Source organism: Pan troglodytes, chromosome 8, assembly GCF_028858775.2.
Source record: "Pan troglodytes isolate AG18354 chromosome 8, NHGRI_mPanTro3-v2.0_pri, whole genome shotgun sequence".
NCBI classification, from domain to species: Eukaryota; Metazoa; Chordata; class Mammalia; order Primates; family Hominidae; genus Pan; species Pan troglodytes.
Genome location: NC_072406.2, coordinates 130,448,587 through 130,467,595, shown reverse-complemented (window position 1 = coordinate 130,467,595; position 19,009 = coordinate 130,448,587). Strand labels below are relative to the sequence as shown.

General features: G+C 37.9%; 1 protein-coding gene and 1 long non-coding RNA gene across 6 annotated transcripts in view; one reads left to right on the top strand and one right to left on the bottom strand.

Moving 5' to 3' along the window:
- Positions 1-273: 273 nt before the first annotated feature.
- Positions 274-16,305, bottom strand: LOC100613261 (uncharacterized). Its single transcript, XR_008537489.2, has 3 exons — positions 16,226-16,305; positions 545-596; positions 274-351 (listed from the first exon to the last, which is right to left on the bottom strand). It is a non-coding gene; the product is annotated as an uncharacterized LOC100613261 (long non-coding RNA).
- Positions 15,826-19,009, top strand: part of FAM204A (family with sequence similarity 204 member A) — a 32,433-nt gene continuing 29,249 nt past the window's right edge. For 3 of the 5 annotated variants that reach the window (XR_010147027.1, XM_063782171.1, XM_009459326.4), the window contains exons 1-2: positions 15,826-15,912; positions 16,255-16,455. Coding sequence is in view for 1 of the 5 variants with exons in the window: in XM_508064.9 (XP_508064.3) it covers positions 15,852-15,912 (61 nt within the window). In the remaining 4 variants the exon portion in view is untranslated. The remainder of the gene's footprint in view (positions 15,913-16,254; positions 16,456-19,009) is intronic. The other 2 variants (XR_001706863.4, XM_508064.9) reach the window with 1 other exon arrangement.

The following is a 19,009-nucleotide window of genomic DNA, read 5'->3' as shown; positions in this document are numbered from 1 at the left end:
GTGTAAATTAAAAATTTCATAGTCCCTAATACTGTACACGCTGTTCATTCAGTGATGAATTAAGGCCCCTAAACCTCTCCGTTTGCTATTAGATATCTCACCCACTTTATATGTTAATCTGTGCTAATGAATTCCACAACCCCTAGCCACAGTGAGATGACTAAAATTATTACCACTTACAGAGATATGCCTTTTTCATTTAAAGTTCAATTCAAATTGCTCGCATAAACAGTCTGCCACACAAAGATACCTCCTATAAAGGAGAGTTACTTACCTATAAGTAGAGTTCTCTGAAGGTAGTATTATCTTTGGATGCACATTCCTGGGTCATGTGCCCTCAGGTCTGTGGCACTGGGGGAGAGAATTCATCGCTGATGGGCAGGTCTTTCTTTCCTTGGGGCCCTTCATTAGCTCTGTGGCCTGTATTCCTGAGGGTTATTTGTGCCACACCCCTTTACCCAACCAGTCTTGTCCTTAGCACAACAGACCCCAAGGAAATAGTGGGGTAACAGAACTGCCTAATGAGAATTGTAGGACTGGTTACCATCAACGATGGCTGATGAGCCAGAAGCAACCTCCATCTTTGTAGAAGTTACCTGTAAAATAAAGCGCCCAGTAACTAAAAAAAAAAAAAAAAAAAAAAAAAAAATCTATTTTTTTTACATATAATATATAATTTAAAATCTTTTTTTTTTTTTTTTTTACTTTTTGCAGAAGTAGCAATTTCATTATGGAAATAATACATTCTCATCGTGGAATTCTCATAGTAGAAAATATAGATAAACAAAAAGAATAAAAATCACACATTCCCACCAGTGGTCCCACCACCCAGTGACAGGCACAACTCGTTTCTGGTATCTATTTTTACAGACTATACTCTCTTAAGATGACAACAAAATCACTAGTCTTATCAGGTCCCTCTTCAACCCACTCCAACCAGAGGTTCTAGGACAGGGTGCCTACCTCATTTGTCCGTTCGTCTTCCACTTAACTCATTTTAAAAGTGCTTTTGCTTTCTTTCTCTAAAGTTGAGTGATTCCCAGAGTTTTGGGTGCTGAGCCCTTTGCTCCTTCCACCTCTCTTTCCTCAACAGAACATCCAAGCAAGTTCTCATCCTGCTTTAGCCCTAATTTACTCTCTGTAATTACCACCTTCTGAAATAACCTTCCAGAAATGATGCAGTAAGACACAGAGTGTTAAGGCACAGTCTGAGGTCAGCCCTTGGGCCAGACCTCATTGTACCTTGTATACCTGGATTGTCTCGGAGGTACAGGTGGTGCTGCCCTTTTATTGCCGCCTCTGCATTTGATCCTCACAACTGCTGTGCAAGCTGGCAGAGCAGGTGCTGTTATTCCTGTTTTGCAGATGAACATCTAAACTCTGGGAGGTTAAGTAACTTGCCTGGGAGAAAAGAATTAGTACCCAGGTCTTTGCAATTCCTCAACACAGGACTCTCCATTTTAATTATTGCTCTTAATTGTTGCTTATGATTTTGGAACTTAGGGCAGTTGGTATGTTTTCAGTATTTCTCCTTAGAGATGGATTATTTCCAAAGGTAAATCTTTGGAAATCTTTTTGGTTAGGGATTCAGAGCTTCATACATTATTTTATTTTGAAGTTCCTTAATTATTTATTACCTTGAGAAGGCTATTTACATAAAGCAAATATTTTGCTTGAGGAGAGTTTATAATAGTCTACCTTTTACAGGATTCCCTGCTTAAAAGTCAAAATAACTTCTTGGGAATAAGAGTTTTCCAGTCTATGGTTAAGAAAATACTCACGGATTAACTTAATTCATTATCACACCTGGATGTAGTATGATCAGGGCCCAAGCTGAGTCCTTCCCACTCTGCGCTTGTCTTTTTGCCACAGGGTCACTTACAGCATTACACACTCATGCAGTTAAGATGGCAAATCCCATGTGATATATAGTATGGGAATAATATCAACTTAGAGGAACATTTAGTACATTGTTTGAAAATGTGAAGCCATCACATGGATGATAGATTGAGCAGCCTACAATTAACCTGACTTAATATTTGGCAGAGCCAGATGGATAGCTCTTAACATCTAATCTCACGCAAAGTGCTTTATGTTCTTCATAAATAAAGAATAATAAAAACAAAATACTTGAATTCAGCATCTTCTCTGGAACACAGTGTGTTCACCTAATTGTCTTATCTCCATTTGTGAATGGCAAATGTGAGTTTGGTTGCAGCAAGACCAAGCCCAGAAAAACGTGAAGTAGGCGAGGGTGGCTTTCTGCATCTCAACCATCCTCAGTAACTCCTTTCTTCCTCCTCCCAGTGTGCCCCAGCCCTTTCTTCTTGGGTGCCTTTGGCCTGCTACTTCTCCTTTCATTAAAACCACCTCCCCTGAACCCAGAAGGTCATTCAGTTTCACTGCAGTGCAGTTGGATACTGAAGTTTATTGTGTTCTCGCCCCCAGGATTATTTTTGTTTCGATAGGGGAAAACCTTGGAGAAGATATTTAGGGACCAGGAAGACGTTCCTGGTGACCATCAAATGATGTTATTTGGCTCAAAGTTCTCAATTGTTATGCACATCTTGGTTGTAGAACTGTTGAATGCCATGTGGAAGATCTGGGTACCTTTTCTGGTTTACTCATATACAAGATGGGGATAATAAGAAACCTCCCTCCTATGACTCAAGATGGGGATAATAAGAAACCTCCCTCCTATGACTCAAGATGGGGATAATAAGAAACCTCCCTCCTATGACTGTTGTGAGAATTCAATTAGCCAGTGTATGCAAAAGCACTTGGAATAGTTTGGCAGCTAGGAAGGACTCAGTTCGTTTTTAGATATTCTTCCATCCTCGCCCTTCTCTTCTTTCCTAGGGGAGGCAATGAGGTATAGGAGAAAGCATATGGGCTTGGGAGTTAGGTGATCCTAGACTCAGATCTAAATTCTGCCATTCGCTAGCTATGCGATCATGAGCACATAACCTTTTCTGAAGTTTAATTTCCTTTAGTTTAATTTAGGGATAATCAGAGTATCACACATGGTTGTCATGAAAATTAAGTGAGATAATGTGTATGTTATGCTTAGCATGGTGTTTTGTACCTAGCAGACACACATTAGTGAATTATTATTCATGCTAATAAATGCAAAAGATAAATATATTGAAGTCCAACAGCACGATTTTTAAGCTATTGCTTCTTGTAGTCACTTAACTATGAATGTCAGCTTGTTTGTATTTAGTAAGAGTTTCCAGGCTTATGAACCGTAGGTATCATTTCCTTTCTGTGACTATTTCCCCACTATCCAAAACAAACAAATTAAAAAATCCAATAGTATATTTGGATAAAACATTTTAATGAAGTACTAAGGAGGCGTTAATGAGTGGATTGTTGCTATAAAACAGATGTAATATATGGGAAAACATGAAGTATATGTTAATAAGACCTCAGTGAACAAGAAAAGTAAAAAAATATATATATATATATAAATTCTGTTAAGCAAAATTATGGAGAAAGGTCTTTGAGTTTTAATTGAAAAAATTAGCAAACATTGAAAATTGTTTCTTTTTGCAGCATCTTTCAAGTCCTATTACTAGTTAAAATAGTTTATGATTATTTCAAAATATATTTTAAATAATTCTCTTTCTATCAGAAAAAATGAATCCTGTGTATATACCATATAAAATAATAATATATAATCTACTTTACAATAGTTTCAGAGTTGTTTCATTAAATCGGTTCTAGCTGTTTCCATTAAACTTCCTGAGTTTCATTCTTTCCTTTCTCCATAGAATCAATGGCCAAATCCTTTATATTTTTTCCTGCTTTTTCATCTTTTTCCAGTCTATGCTTGGAACAGAAAACACAGTCTTTTGTTTTTGGATTCAGTCCTATTGCCAATACTTTTTACTTTATTATTGCTATAGCCAACTAGCAGGCTTCCCTGACTACAGTCTATGGGCCTCTATTAACCCGCCTTTTCAGAGTCTCCACAATTTGAACTCTACTCAACTTTCCCATTTTTCTGATGATGAAACTGAGGTTTGGGGAAGTTTAGATTGTTGAACATAGCCATACATATTTTTGTGATTTCAAAGTCCTAGGTCTTATCATTAAACCATGCTACTCTTTCCTAAACATGGCCTAAAATTTTCCAAATTTTTCTAAGATGAACTTTCCTATCATATATACCTATTAAGCTCTTTACTTCTTCCTAAGGCCAGTATCTATCCTACCTTTACCAAAAAACTCTTTGGAATCCTGAACTGATTGCATTGCTTTCTATTTACTGTGATGTTGATAGTTTTATTCTAACATTTATTTTAAGTTCAGGGGTACATGTGCAGGTTTGTTACATAGATAAACTTGTGCCATGGGGGTTTGTTGCACACATTATTTCATCACCCAGGCATTAAGCCTAGTATCCATTAGTTATTTTTCCTGAACCTCTCCCTCCTCCCACCCTCCACCCTCCAGTAGACCCCAGTGTGTGTTGCTCCCTCTATGTGTCCATGTCTTCTCACATAATAGTTTGTTGTATTCTCAATATAGCACTTAACATTTTTTTGCTTTATGTTAAAGTTATTTACTTCTGTCTGTATCCCCGACTTGATTTTAGATTCTTGGATGGCAGGGAGCATGTCTTATCTGTCTTTTTAAACAAATTTTGTTTTCAGACAAGGGTTCTTAGAATTATCTGTCTTTTTTAATTATCCTCCCCTTTCACACAAAAATAGTGTTCTCCAAAGTGCTTTGACACCAGTAGATTTTAAGTCAATGTTAAATACATGGAATTATAATTTTATTTTAAAAGAGAAGCGAGGTTCTGTTTTTTAAGAAATCTGAGTGTGTTTTTTTCTGTTCTAATGGCAATTTTTAATGAAAAATAGCAATTATTAATTAGGTCTTCTTACACAGAATACTTTTTTCTCAACAAGGATATGTTCTGTATAGCTAAGAAAAACGTATGCCAAGTTTACTCATTATTCATCATTTAAATATTTACCAAGTTCCCAGCATCTTCCACTATAGATAGATAATACAATTGTCAAAGTGGTACTGAACATAAAAAGTAACAGTCCTTGATCTTAAATAATATAAACTAAAATGAATAAACCCTAACAACGACAACAACAACGAGGATGAAAAGACTCCATGAAAAACACAAGTGATGTTTAAGGAGATATGTACCTGTTTGAATTACAAACACACTTCCCAAATAAGCTTCTGTCTTACCAACCTTTCCATACATAATAACTGTAGACTCTAGAAAGAAGCAAAATAACTGTTTGAAGGCATTGGAGAAGAAACAGAAGCAGGCAAATACTGGAGAGGTTAGATACTCAGAAGAAGCAGAAGGCAAGGGATTAGTTTACCTTTTTTTTTTTTTTTCATGCTTTTATCCTGAGACCAGGTCATAGCCAAAGCTGGGTAGGAAGGCTAGAAACTGAATAGAAATGTTACTTGGGGAAAGAGTTTGGGTCAATAACAGCTGCTAGAAACTGAACTGGAATCTTGAAAAGAAGAGCGGCAGAAAGGGTGAGCCTAAGTTCTACATATAAGCTATGTTTCTATGTACTAATCTCCGGATGACCGTTGAATTATGCAAGTGAAGGGCAGACTCTAAGAAGCCCAGCTAAGGCTAAAATAACTGCCACCTATTGAGCTGCCACCTATTGCCAGGGAGACACAGCTTGCACTTTGGGCTTAACCTAGTTAGCTGTCTCTGCTTAAAAAAATATATATATATTATATAAAATATATACATTTTTATATACATTATACATTTATTTATATATAATGTATATTCCTTTGAAGAAGCATAATAGAATCCAGAGTTTCTACAACATATCCATCACAATTTCTAGCATAAAGTCCAGAATTACTTGTCATATAAAGATACAAATAAACATGAAGCAGCTTTAAAGAAAAAGAAAATCAATAGAGACTAATTCTGAGATGACACCAAGGTTGTAATCAAAAGATAAGAATTTAAAAAATAATTATGCTTCAGGACTGAAATGAAAATATAATAATGAAAAGATAGAAAACCTTAGTTGGGAGACATAAACTATAAAAAGGAAATTAATAGAAATTCTAAAACAGAAAAATAAAATATGTAAAATAAAAAGTTCACTGGATGGCTTAGATGCAGAATGGATATGATAAAAGAAAGAATCAGAGAACTTGAAGATAGACCAATAAAAATAATATACTCTGAAGAACAGAGGGAAAACTTTTTTAACACATAGTTTTTTTCTAAATAGAGATGGGGTCTCACTATGTTGCCCAGGCTGGTTGCAGACTCCTGGGCTCAAGTGACCCTCCTGCGTTGGCCTCTCAAAGTGCTGAGATTACAGGTATGAGCCACCATGCCTGGCCTATTTTAAAAAATGATCAGAGCCTCAGAGTCCTGTAAACAAATACTAAAATATCTAATATTGGAGAAAAGTAATGAGAGAATGGACTAGAGAAGTTATTTGAAGAAATAATGGCTGAAAATTCCTCAATTTTAGCTAAAGATATAAATTTTGTAGTTTAAGAAGTTCAGTGAACTTCAAGCAAAATATTTAAAACATAAACAGCATATTTAGAAAAACTACAGTCAAACTGTTGAAAACTAAAGATAAAAAGACAGTCTTCCAAGCAGCCAGAGAAAAATGACACATTCCATATCGGGGAATAATAATTTGAAGGACCTCAAAGGTTGCATCAGAAATAACAGAGGCTAAAAGACAATGGAACAACAGTTTTAAAATAATAAATGAAAAACCTATCTACCCAGAATTCTATATCCAGAAAAATAGCCTTCAAGAATAAAGATGAGTTCCACTTCTACCAAAGACATAGAAAGCTACAAACAGCATTAATACCATCCTAAAAATAAGAAAGTGTCATATAAATGACAAACGTATAACTTTCCTTGAACCCAGAACACTAAGTTCACAGGGCAAACAAATAGCTATAAATCTAAGAAATGACAAGCTCCTTCAGAGAGCAATGATATGGGAGCACTGACTCACCTGGGAAAAGCACAGGAAGAAGGAACAAAGAAGAAATGGAATAAATAGAAAATATCTAGAAAGGTGGTAGATTTAAATGACTACACCAATAATTACATCAAATATAAATGCTCCAGCTACAACAATTTAAAGAGATTGACAGGACAAAAAAGCAAGACCCAAGTATGTATTATCCATAAGAAATACAGTTTTTTTTTTTTTGAAAGAGAGTCTTGCTCTGTTGCCCAGATGTGAGTGCAGAGGCATGGATCTTGGCTCACTGCAGCCTCAACCTCCTGGGGTCAAGTGATAGTCCCACCTCAGCCTCCCAAGTAGCTGGGTCTGGCTAATTTTTGCCCTTTTTTTTTTTTTTTTTTTTTTTTTTTAAGAAACGGGGTCTCACTCTGTTGCCCAGGCTGGTCTCGAACTGCTGAGCTCAAGCATTACACCTGCCTCAGCTTCCCAAAGTGTTGGGATTACAGGCATGAGCCACCATGCCTGGCCAAGAAGTACACTTTAAATGTAAATCATATATACATTAAGAATAAAATAATGGATACAGATATGCCATGCAAATACAAATTTTTTAAAACCTAGAGTGGCTATCTAGATATAAAACAAAATAGACTTCAGAATAAGGAATATTACCAAGGATAAAGATGACTATTACACAGTAACAAAAAGGTCAATTCACAAAGACGTCATAAAACCCCTATATATATGGGCACCTAAAAACATAGCTTCAAATACCAGAAGCAAACCTGATATAAATGAGAGAAGAAATAGACATACCCATAATAACAGTTTGAGAATTCAACATTCCTGTCTCAGTAATCAATTGAACAAGTTGGCAGAAGATCAATAAGGAAATACTAAACCTGAACAGCACCAGCAACTTGCGCTAACTCAGGTTTGCAGAACAATCCATGCAACAACAAAAAATGCATAATAAAAATTTAAAAATTATTTGTATATAACAGCAATGAAAAGTTGGAAATTGAAATTAAAAACAGTTCCAACACAGTTTATAACAATTTATAGCATAAAAGCCAAGAAATAGTTTTAAATATAAAATATGTGCATGATCATATGCTTGAAACCCCAAAATATTCATGAGAGAAATTAAAGAAGACCTAAATAAATCTAGAGGTAAACTTCATGGATTAGAAGACTCAATAATGTTAAGATATCAGTTCTCTCCAAATTGATCTATAGGTTTAATGCAGACCCAATCAAAATATTAGCAGTATATTTTTGTAGAAACTGACAAGCTAATTCTAAAATTTATATGAATAAGCAAACAAGCCAGTATAGTAAAAACAATTTTTAAAAAAGAATGTGGTTGGAAGACTGACATTACTTGATTTCAAAACACATCATAAATCCACTGTAAGACAGTGTATATTGGAGAAAGAATATATGCATAGACCAAAGGAACAGAATTGAGTCTAGAATATATATAGTCAATTTGTTTTTTATCACAGGTGCAAAGGCAATTCACTGGAAGAAGGAGTTTCAATAAATCATGCTGGAACAACTGGACATCCAGGTACCAAAAAATAAACCTTGACACATACTTTGTATTGTATATATAGTTGATGCAAAATGGATCATAAACCCGTAATCTAAAATTACAAAAATGTGTAGAATAAAACAAAAATAATAAAACCGAAAATAATCTTTGTGACCATTTAGCCAGTCGTGGTTAATGGAGGCTCAGGAGGCTGAGGCGGGAGGATGGTTTGAGCCCACAAGTTTGAGGCTGCAGTGGGCTGTGGTTGCCTTGAGCTGTGGTTATGTCACTGCACTCCAGCCTGGGTGACAAAGTAAGATCCTGTCTCTAAAAAAAAAAAAAAAAAGTTATAATAAAAAGCAAAAAAAGTGTTTGTGACCTTGGACAAGGCAAGGATTTCTTAGAATTTCCTAGACATAACACATGAAGCATAAACTATGAAAGAAAATATTGATGTTAAACTTTATCAAAATGGAAAACTTTTGCTCTTTGAAACACACTGTTAAAAAGTCAAAAGACAATACAGAGACATCATAAGTTATTAGATAAATTAAAAGTGATACACAGTGAGATACCATGACACATTTATTTGAACCCACTTATTTTTTATGTCCATACCGAAGAATGGGGAGCAACAGGAATTTTCATACATTACTGATGAAAATGTGTAATGGTACAGCCACTTTTGAAAACACTTTGGTAGTTTCTTATGTAGTTAAATAAAAACTTATCATATAATCCAGCAATCCCGTGCCTAGGTATTTACCTAAGAGAAATGAAAACTTTTTTTTTTTTTTGAGATGGAGTCTCGCTTTGTCACCCAGGCTGGAGTGCAGTGGTGCGATCTCGGCTCACTGCAAGCTCTGCCTCCCGGGTTCAAGCCATTCTCCTGCCTCAGCCTCCCGAGTAGCTAGGACCACAGGCACCCGCCACCACGCCCGGCTAATTTTTTGTATTTTTAGTAGAGACGGGGTTTCATTGTGTTAGCCAGGATGGTCTCGATGTCCTGACCTCGTGATCCGCCCACCTTGGCCTCCCAAAGTGCTGGGATTACAGGCATAAGCCACCGCATCCGGCCATGAAAACTTTTTTTTACACAAAAACCTTTATGTGAGCATTTTAGCATCTTTATTTATAATTAATAATTGCTAAAAACTGAAAACAATTCTAATATCCTTTAACTGGTGAATAGACAAACTAAGCATAGCTACACAATGGAATACTACTTAGCAATAAAAAGGAACAATCTGCCAATACATGCAGCAACATGCATGATCCTCATATGCATTAAGCTCCTTGAACTAGGCCAGACTCGAAAGACTAGACTACTTGATTTTATTTATATGACTCCATTCCAGACATGGCAAAACTAGGAGGACAGAGAACATCTCAGTAGTTTATAGGGGCTGGGGAGGGAGAAGTGGTTGACTATATATGGGCATGATGGCAACTTGGATATATTCTGTATACTGATGATGGTAGTGTTTACATCACTATATGCATTTATCAAAAATCATAGTGTACACATAAGGTGTGAATTTATATTGTATGTAAACTATAAAATTATTCCTCAATAAACCTCACTTTAAAAAAGATTGAAGGTAAAATAAAGATATTTTCAGATAAAAGAAAACTAAGAAAATCCATTGCTGGTAAATCTACACTACAAGCCATGCTAAAAGAAATTCTTTAGAATGAAGGTAAATGAAAGAAGATGTAAATTCAGATTTACAGGATGGAGTGAAGAGCCTCGGAAACAGTAACTATGCGGGTAAATGTAAAAAACTATTTTTTTCCTCTGTATTTCTTTAAAATACATAATAGTTTCAAGGAAATAAAAATAATGTGAGATTTACAATGTGTGTAGATGCAGTGCGTATGACAACATTAAGAGTGGGCCAAGAGCTTTGAAAGGACCCATGCAGTTCCAATGTTTCTACATTTCACACAAATTATTAAAATGTTAACTTTAAGTAGTCTGTAGAAAGGATGAGTACTGTAATCCCTAGAGTGACCAGTAAAAAATAAGGGCCGGGCGCGGTGGCTTATGCCTGTAATCCCAGCACTTTGGGAGGCCGAGGCGGGTGGATCACGAGGTCAGGAGATCGAGACCATCCTGGCTAACACGGTGAAACCCCATCTCTACTAAAAATACAAAAAAATTAGCCGGGCGTGGTGGCGGGCGCCTGTAGTCCCAGCTATTCGGGAGGCTGAGGCAGGAGAATGGCGTGAACCTGGGAGGCGGAACTTGCAGTGAGCTGAGATCGCGCCAGTGCACTCCAGCCTGGGTGACAGAGCGAGACTCCGTCTCAAAAAAAAAAAAAAAAAAAGACAACAAGGTATAGATAAAAAGCCAACGTTTATATTGGTTTTTTGAAGGATCTGGTTTTGAAGGATGAAAAGATATTTACCAGGTATAAAAGAGAAAGTTATTTCAGGCAAAGGAAATAGTATATACTAAATTCCACTTGGCTTACTTTTCCATTCTTAGGACTTCCATAGTTCATATTGACATCATGAACCTCACAATTTTAGTACTTATGGTTTAAATATTATTATGTCTCAGACTACAAACTTCTTGAGGCCAGTTTCTATACAGTTCTTTTGAATCTTCAACCCTTAGCATAGTGCTGAGCATTGGGCACATAGTAACAACGATGAAGATATTGACAGATGAATCTAATACTCTACCAACATTTATGGGTTTCTTAGTTTTTACACGTGAAGGAAGGAAGGAAGCTAATATTTGTTAGCCACTGACTACATGACAGGCTCTATGTTAAAGCTTTACATGTATTCCTTCATTCAGAGACATTAATCAGACAGTGGGATGTTTTTGGAAGATGAAGGTATTAAGAAAAAGGAAATTAACATAGATTTTAATATAACGAATAAGGAATAATTGAAGAGGATGCCTCGAATGGGATCTGATCACTCACTAGGTCCTGAGGGGGAAGGAGAGAGAGAAGATATTTTGTTCCCGAAGCCTCTCTTTTTGTGAGTTCCCAGAGGGTATACTATGCCACTGGGCAGTAATGATATCCATACTTTATTGATTGCATTGTGATGACATTCATCAGGAACCTCTTCTTAAAAGAGGCAGTATGTGGATAGTGGAGACAGCAGGATCTTTTGAGTCCAGTGAAACTTCCCCACTCTGGTTCTGCATGTTACTAAGCATGTGACATTAGGCAAGTTTCTTAAGCTCTTGAAGTTTTAAATTTTCTTAGCTATAAAATGGATACAATAACAGCCACCTCATAAGATTACATAAGATATTAGATACAAATTTCCTAGCATACAAAAACGCTCAATAAGCCTCCCTCTCCTGTTCTGTTTTCTCCCTATGTACAACCTATTGGAACTGAAAAATTTGGAAGTACTAGACATGACCAATAAATAAAAAGTGCTTTTCTTTGGCAACATTCTATATTACAGAAATTTTGTTTTCTCAAATGTCAAGTCCTGTTGATATCGTAGTGTTAGTTATTCAACATATTCTTGGAAGACTAACATTGTTTATAGATGCTTCAGTTTGCAAACCTAAAAATATCCAGATAGAAGGCCAGGCACAGTGGCTCACACCTGTAATCCCAGCACTTTGGGAGGCCAAGGCGGGCGGATCGAAAGGTTAGGAGATCGAGACCATCCTGGCTAACACGGTGAAACCCTGTCTCTACAAAAAAAATACAAAAAAATTAGCCACGCGTGGTGGCGGGCTCCTGTAATCCCAGCTGCTTGGGAGGCTGAAGCAGGAGAATGGCATGAACCTGGGAGGCAGAGCTTGCAGTGAGCCAAGATCGCGCCACTGCACTCCAGCCTGGGCAAAAGAGCCAGACTCCGTCAAACAACGACAACAACAACAACAACAACAGATAAATTGTCATTCCTTAATCATGAAGGATATCAACATGAATCCTGAAATTCAGAGCTCCCTGGTTTCAATTCTTTTGCTTAAGTCACTAAATCCCTTTTTCCTCTGAATGCCAAAAAAGAGGTGTTTGTATAGAAAGAAATTAATATTCTCTTTCTCAGTTTCAGCAAGAAGCACATTTATTATATGTTCAACAAAGTTGTATTCACTTTTCCAACTTAAAAATATTTAAGGGGTTTCATTATATTTTGAGAAATTATTCATCAATCCAGGATTTAGCAGCCACCAAAAAGAACTCCACAATTAATCTTTCATAACATAGGTGTGACTTATAATCTCTACACTAAAAAATTGTTAAATGTAAGGAAAAACTGTTCATAAACTATAATATTTCTTGGCAAAGAAAAACTGCTTTGTGTTTTTAAAGATATGGTTGAGAATTTAAATGAAAGCTACATGCTTGAAATTAGTGCCAGATGCAACACAATTCAAGCACAATTCACTAGCTGCATCAGATATTTCACTATGATTTAGTAAAAGGTATCCAACAATTCTACATTTCATAGAAATCTCACAAATACAAGTATTTCATTCACAAAACTCATGGCTTGGCAGGCTTCCAGGGCAGGAATTTGCTGGAAGAAAGGTAAATTTATTGATTAACATAAATCAAAGGACTGACATTTTCTCTAGAAAATTGACAAAACAATAATATTCAGAAACTGAAGTTCTTACAACCAGAGTGAGAAGAAAAGTCTGAGTTATTATTTACATTTATTATAGGCATCCAGTAATGTGATAAACAATTAGGTAATTAAGAATTCTCAAATCAGTATTGAGAAACTTAATTTTAAAATGTTAGATATTTTTGAAGCAAGATTTTCCAAAAACCTTTGCTATGAAATCTGGTGTTTGTAAATCTTTGTAGTAGTTATAATTATATGCCACCTCTATCCCTTGCATTTATTAATATATGCACTAAATAATGAGCATCCTTTGATGGGATCCATATAGAAACAATCAAGATTTTTTTTTTTTCTGAGATGGAATTTCGCTCCTGTCACCCAGGCTGGAGTGCAGTGGCGCAATCTCAGCTCACTGCAACTTCTGCCTCCCGGGTTTAAGTCATTCTCGTGCCTCAGCCTCCCGAGTAGCTGGGATTACAGGAACATGCCACCATGCCCGGCTAATTTTTGTATTTTTAGTAGGGGGGGGGTTTCAGCATGTTGGTCAGGCTGGTCTCGAACTCTTGACCTCAAGTGATCCACCTGCCTCGGCCTCCCAAAGTGCTGGGATTACAGGCGTGATCCACCATGCCCAGCCCCAGATCATTCTTAAACATACAAACATTAATTCCTTCCTACCCCATGCCTCAGTTCTTCCCCCTCTGCTATCTCTTTCCCTATTCCGGTCACATTTCCACCATCAGCAATTGTTATGAGCTGAATGTTTGTGCACCCCTAAAATTCCTATCTTAAAGCCATAACCCAGTGTGGCTGTGTTTGGAGATGTGGCCTCTAAGGCAGTAATTAAGGTTAAATAAGGTCAGAAGGGTAGAACCCTGATCCAACAGGATTAGTGTCTTTTTAAGTACAGAGAAGGGACACTGGAGAGCTCCCCAAACTGTGCATATAAAGAAAAGGTGATGGGAGCACGACAGGGCAAGGGTGGCTGCCTACCACGCAAGAGAAGAGGCCTCAAAAAAAAAAAAAACCTACTTTGCTGGCATCTTGATCTTGGACTTCCCAGCATCTAGAACTGTGAGAAATAGATTCCTGTTGCCTAAGCTACCTTGTCTGTAGTATTTTGCTATGACAGCCTGAGCAGATGAAGAGCAATTAAGAGGCCTAATGCAGTTACAACAGCACTCTCAGGCACACCTTCTTGTTAACTGTTTAACTTTTTAAAGATTTGGATTCAAGGAAAATCCTATTGAGAAGCTGAACAGATTTGGCCAAAATAGTTTTACACAGATCCTTAACTCATTCAGCCTTGCTTCTACTCTAGAATCAGAGAATGTGAACAGGAAGAGGGACCTCGGCGATCCAAACTTGTTGATTCAGGTTTTACTATGATTCTGGGGTTATAGAAAACTGCTCTCTAAACTTGGCGCATCTTCTGGAAGATGTTGGAGGTGAGGTGGTTTAGTGGATAGTTAATAGGCTTAACCATCTGTTGATGTGAAATTGAGATATATTACTGAGTGCAATGCAAAATTTTATACACATTTAGCTTGCTTTGAAGAAAGACATTATTGGTAATGTTAACAGCAAAAAACAGCTGAGATTGAAAATTAGTGTGGGCTAGGTAACATGTTAAAGTCTTTATGTGTACAGCAGCCTCCCTTATCCGCAGGGAATACCTTCCAAGACTCCCCGGTAGATGCCTGAATCCTGGAATAATGGCGAACCCCACATATAGTTTTTCAATCTGATAACCAAGATGGCTACTAAGTGACTAAGAACCTGGTAGCCTAACAGCATGCATGGACAAAGCGATGATTCACACTGCAGATTTCATCAGGATACCCAGAATGGGCTTGCAATGAAACATTTGAATTGCTTATTTCTGGAATTTTTTACTTACTGTGTTTGGACCTTGGTTGACCCCAGGTAACTGAAATCAGGCTAAGAGAAGCCACAGATGAGGGAAGCCTACTGTATTTTCTTTTCTTTTCTTTTTTTGAAATAGGGTCTGGTTCTGTTGCCCAGGCTTTTCTTATATAATCATCACAAAATTAGCAAATAGGTACACTTAATGTTATTCTTATTATAAAACAGTATTTCGGAAAATGCAAATATTTCTAAAATAGCCCTATTCCCATCCCTATCACATAGGATATTTTATCCTCTTCGCAGTGCTTTTCTCTCTCTTTTTTTCCCCCTTATTTTCTATGTTCCCCAAGCACCCCCTTCTGGGCATAACACAGTGCCTGCCACAAATAAGAAAAAAAGAAGTTCGGTAAACTTTTGGTCCAGTCAGTGAAGCACCTTGGACCCCATCACCAGATGGTAGGCGCCAAGAGAGCAAGAGTCTGCCTGTTTTCTGCTAACCAGAGATTAGCATGATGCCTGGTACAAAGTAGGCGCCCAATAAATAGGTGAAGAAAGAAAAAAAAAATAAATAAAAAAAGGAAGAGAGTGAGGGGAAAGGATGAATGAATGAAGACGTTTGCAGAAGGGCCTAGAAAGAAAGCACTCTGCAAGATTCTCCCTCCTGGTGGCATCAACTCTCAGTTCAAGGTCTATGTCAGCCCTTTCCTTGCCCAGACGCATTGGCCTACAGCAGGGAATGAAGAAAGAACAAAGTCTTTAAAAATGTTCGGAAGAAAGAGAAAACGGCAAGATAAAAGAGAGAAAAAAAAGAAAGAAAGGAACCACCTCCTTCGGGCAGACTAAAGAGGGAAGCCCCAGGAGGCCGGTTGCTAAGGCGACCCTAGGGCCAGAACGGCCCCAGCCCATTGGTTGAGACGCAGGAGCCAATGAGAAGGCGTGATGTTGACGGGGTCCTAAGATGGCTGCTGGGCGACCGCTTCCTGACAGGTGAGTACGGCTTATGGAGGGTTGGTTACCCGCCGGTTCGGGCTCCGGCATGATGAGTCTGGGAGGGCCTCTTGTGGGCAGCCGAGGGAGGCGGCATGGGCGGCCTCATAGCTCCTCGGCCGAGCCTCCCGGAGCAGGCTAGAAAAGCCTCCGGCCAGGGGCCGCGGAAGCGACGGCGGGGCCGTCCTCAGCCTTCCTCGAAAGGGGCGTCGCAGCGGCCTCCCCAGCCTGTTATGTGGAGGGGGTTCTCCGTCCCACCCAGGTCAAAGTGAGAGGGGATTGAGGAGGCTGTCGATAGGGAAAACAGGCTCACGTTTACAGTTGCTGTATTCCGGAAAACAGCTCCAGTTAATGGGACTGCCAGCAGGCTAGACATCCTTCGCCGGGATCTGCAGCGCTTAGTTCTGTGCCCGGGAGGGGCTTCTCTCTGTTTTGGGATTGGAGTGTGGCATTGCCGCCAGAAAGCCTGCAGAATTCCGGGTTGTGCAGCCAAGCAGGAACGGTGTACCTTTCTAGACCCATCGTCTTGCAATCTTGGACCCTGTAAGTATTCTCACAGCGGAATCGACTTAAAATGAGCCTTGAATTGTTAACTTGGTTTATTGTCTTTCCATGCAGGATCTTGGGTCTGGGAAAATGTTTTCCAGGCCTCAAGTAAACGACCACTCTCTTTAATTAAAACAGTTGAATACATGCAAAATCTTGCTAAATAAGTAGTTTTTCTGGATTCGCTCTCAGGCCTGTAATTGAGTTGTCCTTTCTGTACCTTTTTTGAGAAAAGGAACACATTCATTTCATAAAAGTAAATAGGATATTTACGTTAATGTTGATGTTAACATGCTTCAAAATAGTAACTATTTTTAAGTCACAGACTCTGATTATGATGTAAATTACAATCTTCAGATTGTTAAATAATTGTGGTGGCTTATAATTCGTATACAAGTGAAATTAATTTTAGATCAGACGAAGTTCAGGCTTCTGGAATTATTTCTAATCAAATACAAAATATAGGAAATAAGACAGCCTTGTACGATGAAAATGGAATTTAAATTCTGGAATAGAGATGGAAAACATTTACCCATCGAGCTGCTCAAATATATCTTTTGGGTTTTGATTATAAGCAGCTGCCTGGTTGTCCAGAAAATATGACATTATTGCTCAAACCTCTGACTGTGACTTTGACTTTGATGTATGCAACTTAGTATAGCATCTTGCATAGCTTTCTGTACTCAAAAAGTACAGAAAAAAATTCTTAACCAAATTTAACAAGTCTGTAATTATAGGCTAAGATCATTCTCAGCCCCAGTCGCAAATCCTTGTCCCCGCTTACAACTCTGCTCTGTAAAATTCATAATCTAAAGCCATGGGGATATTTTTGTAAAACAAATGGATCAGAATGCATTAGGCAAGTCAGTTATCCCATCTGTAAATTGGGGGCGGGGCGGGTAGGGGAGGGGCCGATATAGATAGTAATTCCTAGTGGAAGGGTTGTTGTGAAGATTAATGGAAAACCAAGGCCTGCCACACTGTTTGTATGCCATGTGCAGCAGTGACTTGCTTTGTTTCCCCTTTCTGGTTCTAGTGTTTCCTGTTGTAACTAGGGTTCCTTCCCCTTCTCAGTGTCTTGAAGTGTACAGAGTTTCTCTGAAAACATCCTCTTGGCTGAGTTGCTAGGTAGAGGAGAGAAACCTTATCTACTGGGATACTGGGCTCTAATCAGGATTGCAGTGCTAGAGAGAATGGAGTGATACATCCAGGAGTGAGGTGACTCTGGGCATTTAGGGCACTTACAATATCAAAATCATAAAGAGGCATTTTAGAGCTGTAAGACATCTCAGAGATCATTTGATCAAACCTTTATTTTATAGCTTAAGAATGGAGGCCCAGACAAATGCAGTGGCTTTCTCCTAATTATGTTGCTCAGGACTAGAAACCATTTTCCAACTTTGAAGACTTTTTCCCCCTGTAACCAGTGCACAATCTAGAACGGTTTTTATTATTATTTGATTTCTCCCTGGCTGCTTTATTTTGAAAGATTGTGTCTACTAAACCTTATTTATGAATGTTTTTTTCTGATAAAAATCAGACCTATAACTACCAGTGAACCTCTGATTAACATGTGAAAAATAGTGCTTCACTAAATTGGTCTTTTCCTGTAATGGTGAATGGTACAGTCTTACTGAGGGGAAAAATAAAATAGTTTGGGCTTTTTGAAATTAGCTTAGAGACTCCTGTTACTACATTCATACTTAGATTAGGAACCACTGAACTGTACCCTGTTTTTGATTCATTGTTATCTGACCAAGTATGCTAAATAATAACGATGGGTGGTTTTCAAGGGCAAACAAACAAACAAGAAACCCTAGTTATTCAGACTAGGACAGTATATAAATATTTTCAGTTCATGGCAAATTGTGTTAGCCCAGGACTAAAGATGTGTTCTGCATAGTACACACAGAATGTCTTTGAGGATAATTGTGGGATGGAATAAATCTTAACTCTAGAGGTGGAGGGTGTGTAAAATGAAGAAGGTGATATTCAAAACCATAGAGAGAAAAAGGATTCTGAGTCATTTACATTTTCCTTGGGGCTAAAATGATTAAATTGAAAATTATTTGGGTTGCAGGGTAAAAAAATGAAAGCTTATGAATTAATACATTGGCTGTTATATGGACTTGGCTATAATCTATACTAAACAAATTTAAGTTTCTGTTTCTCTGATATTCCACGTTTCTTGAGATAGGCTGAGTGAATTTTCACAGTTAAAGGGTAACTTGGGATTATCAGCCTTAAAATAAAGAAATACGCTCTGAAAGGCATAAGTAAGAGACACTTATAGAGAATCATTCTCCACAGCAGCCAAAACAAGAATAACAGGAGGCCTAACATGGTGCCAGTTGGAAACTTTGTGAATGACAAGTATATGCTATGAATAGAAAGACTGTTTTGAAACATGACTCCAAAGCAAAAGTCACTAAGCAGCCACTCCATATTGGCTGATCTGTAATTGGGCTGCTGCTTACACGGGCAACTCCATTTTGCAGGCTGCACAGTGAGTGGCAGCAGTTATCCGTGTTTATCAGTGACTGCTCAGTCT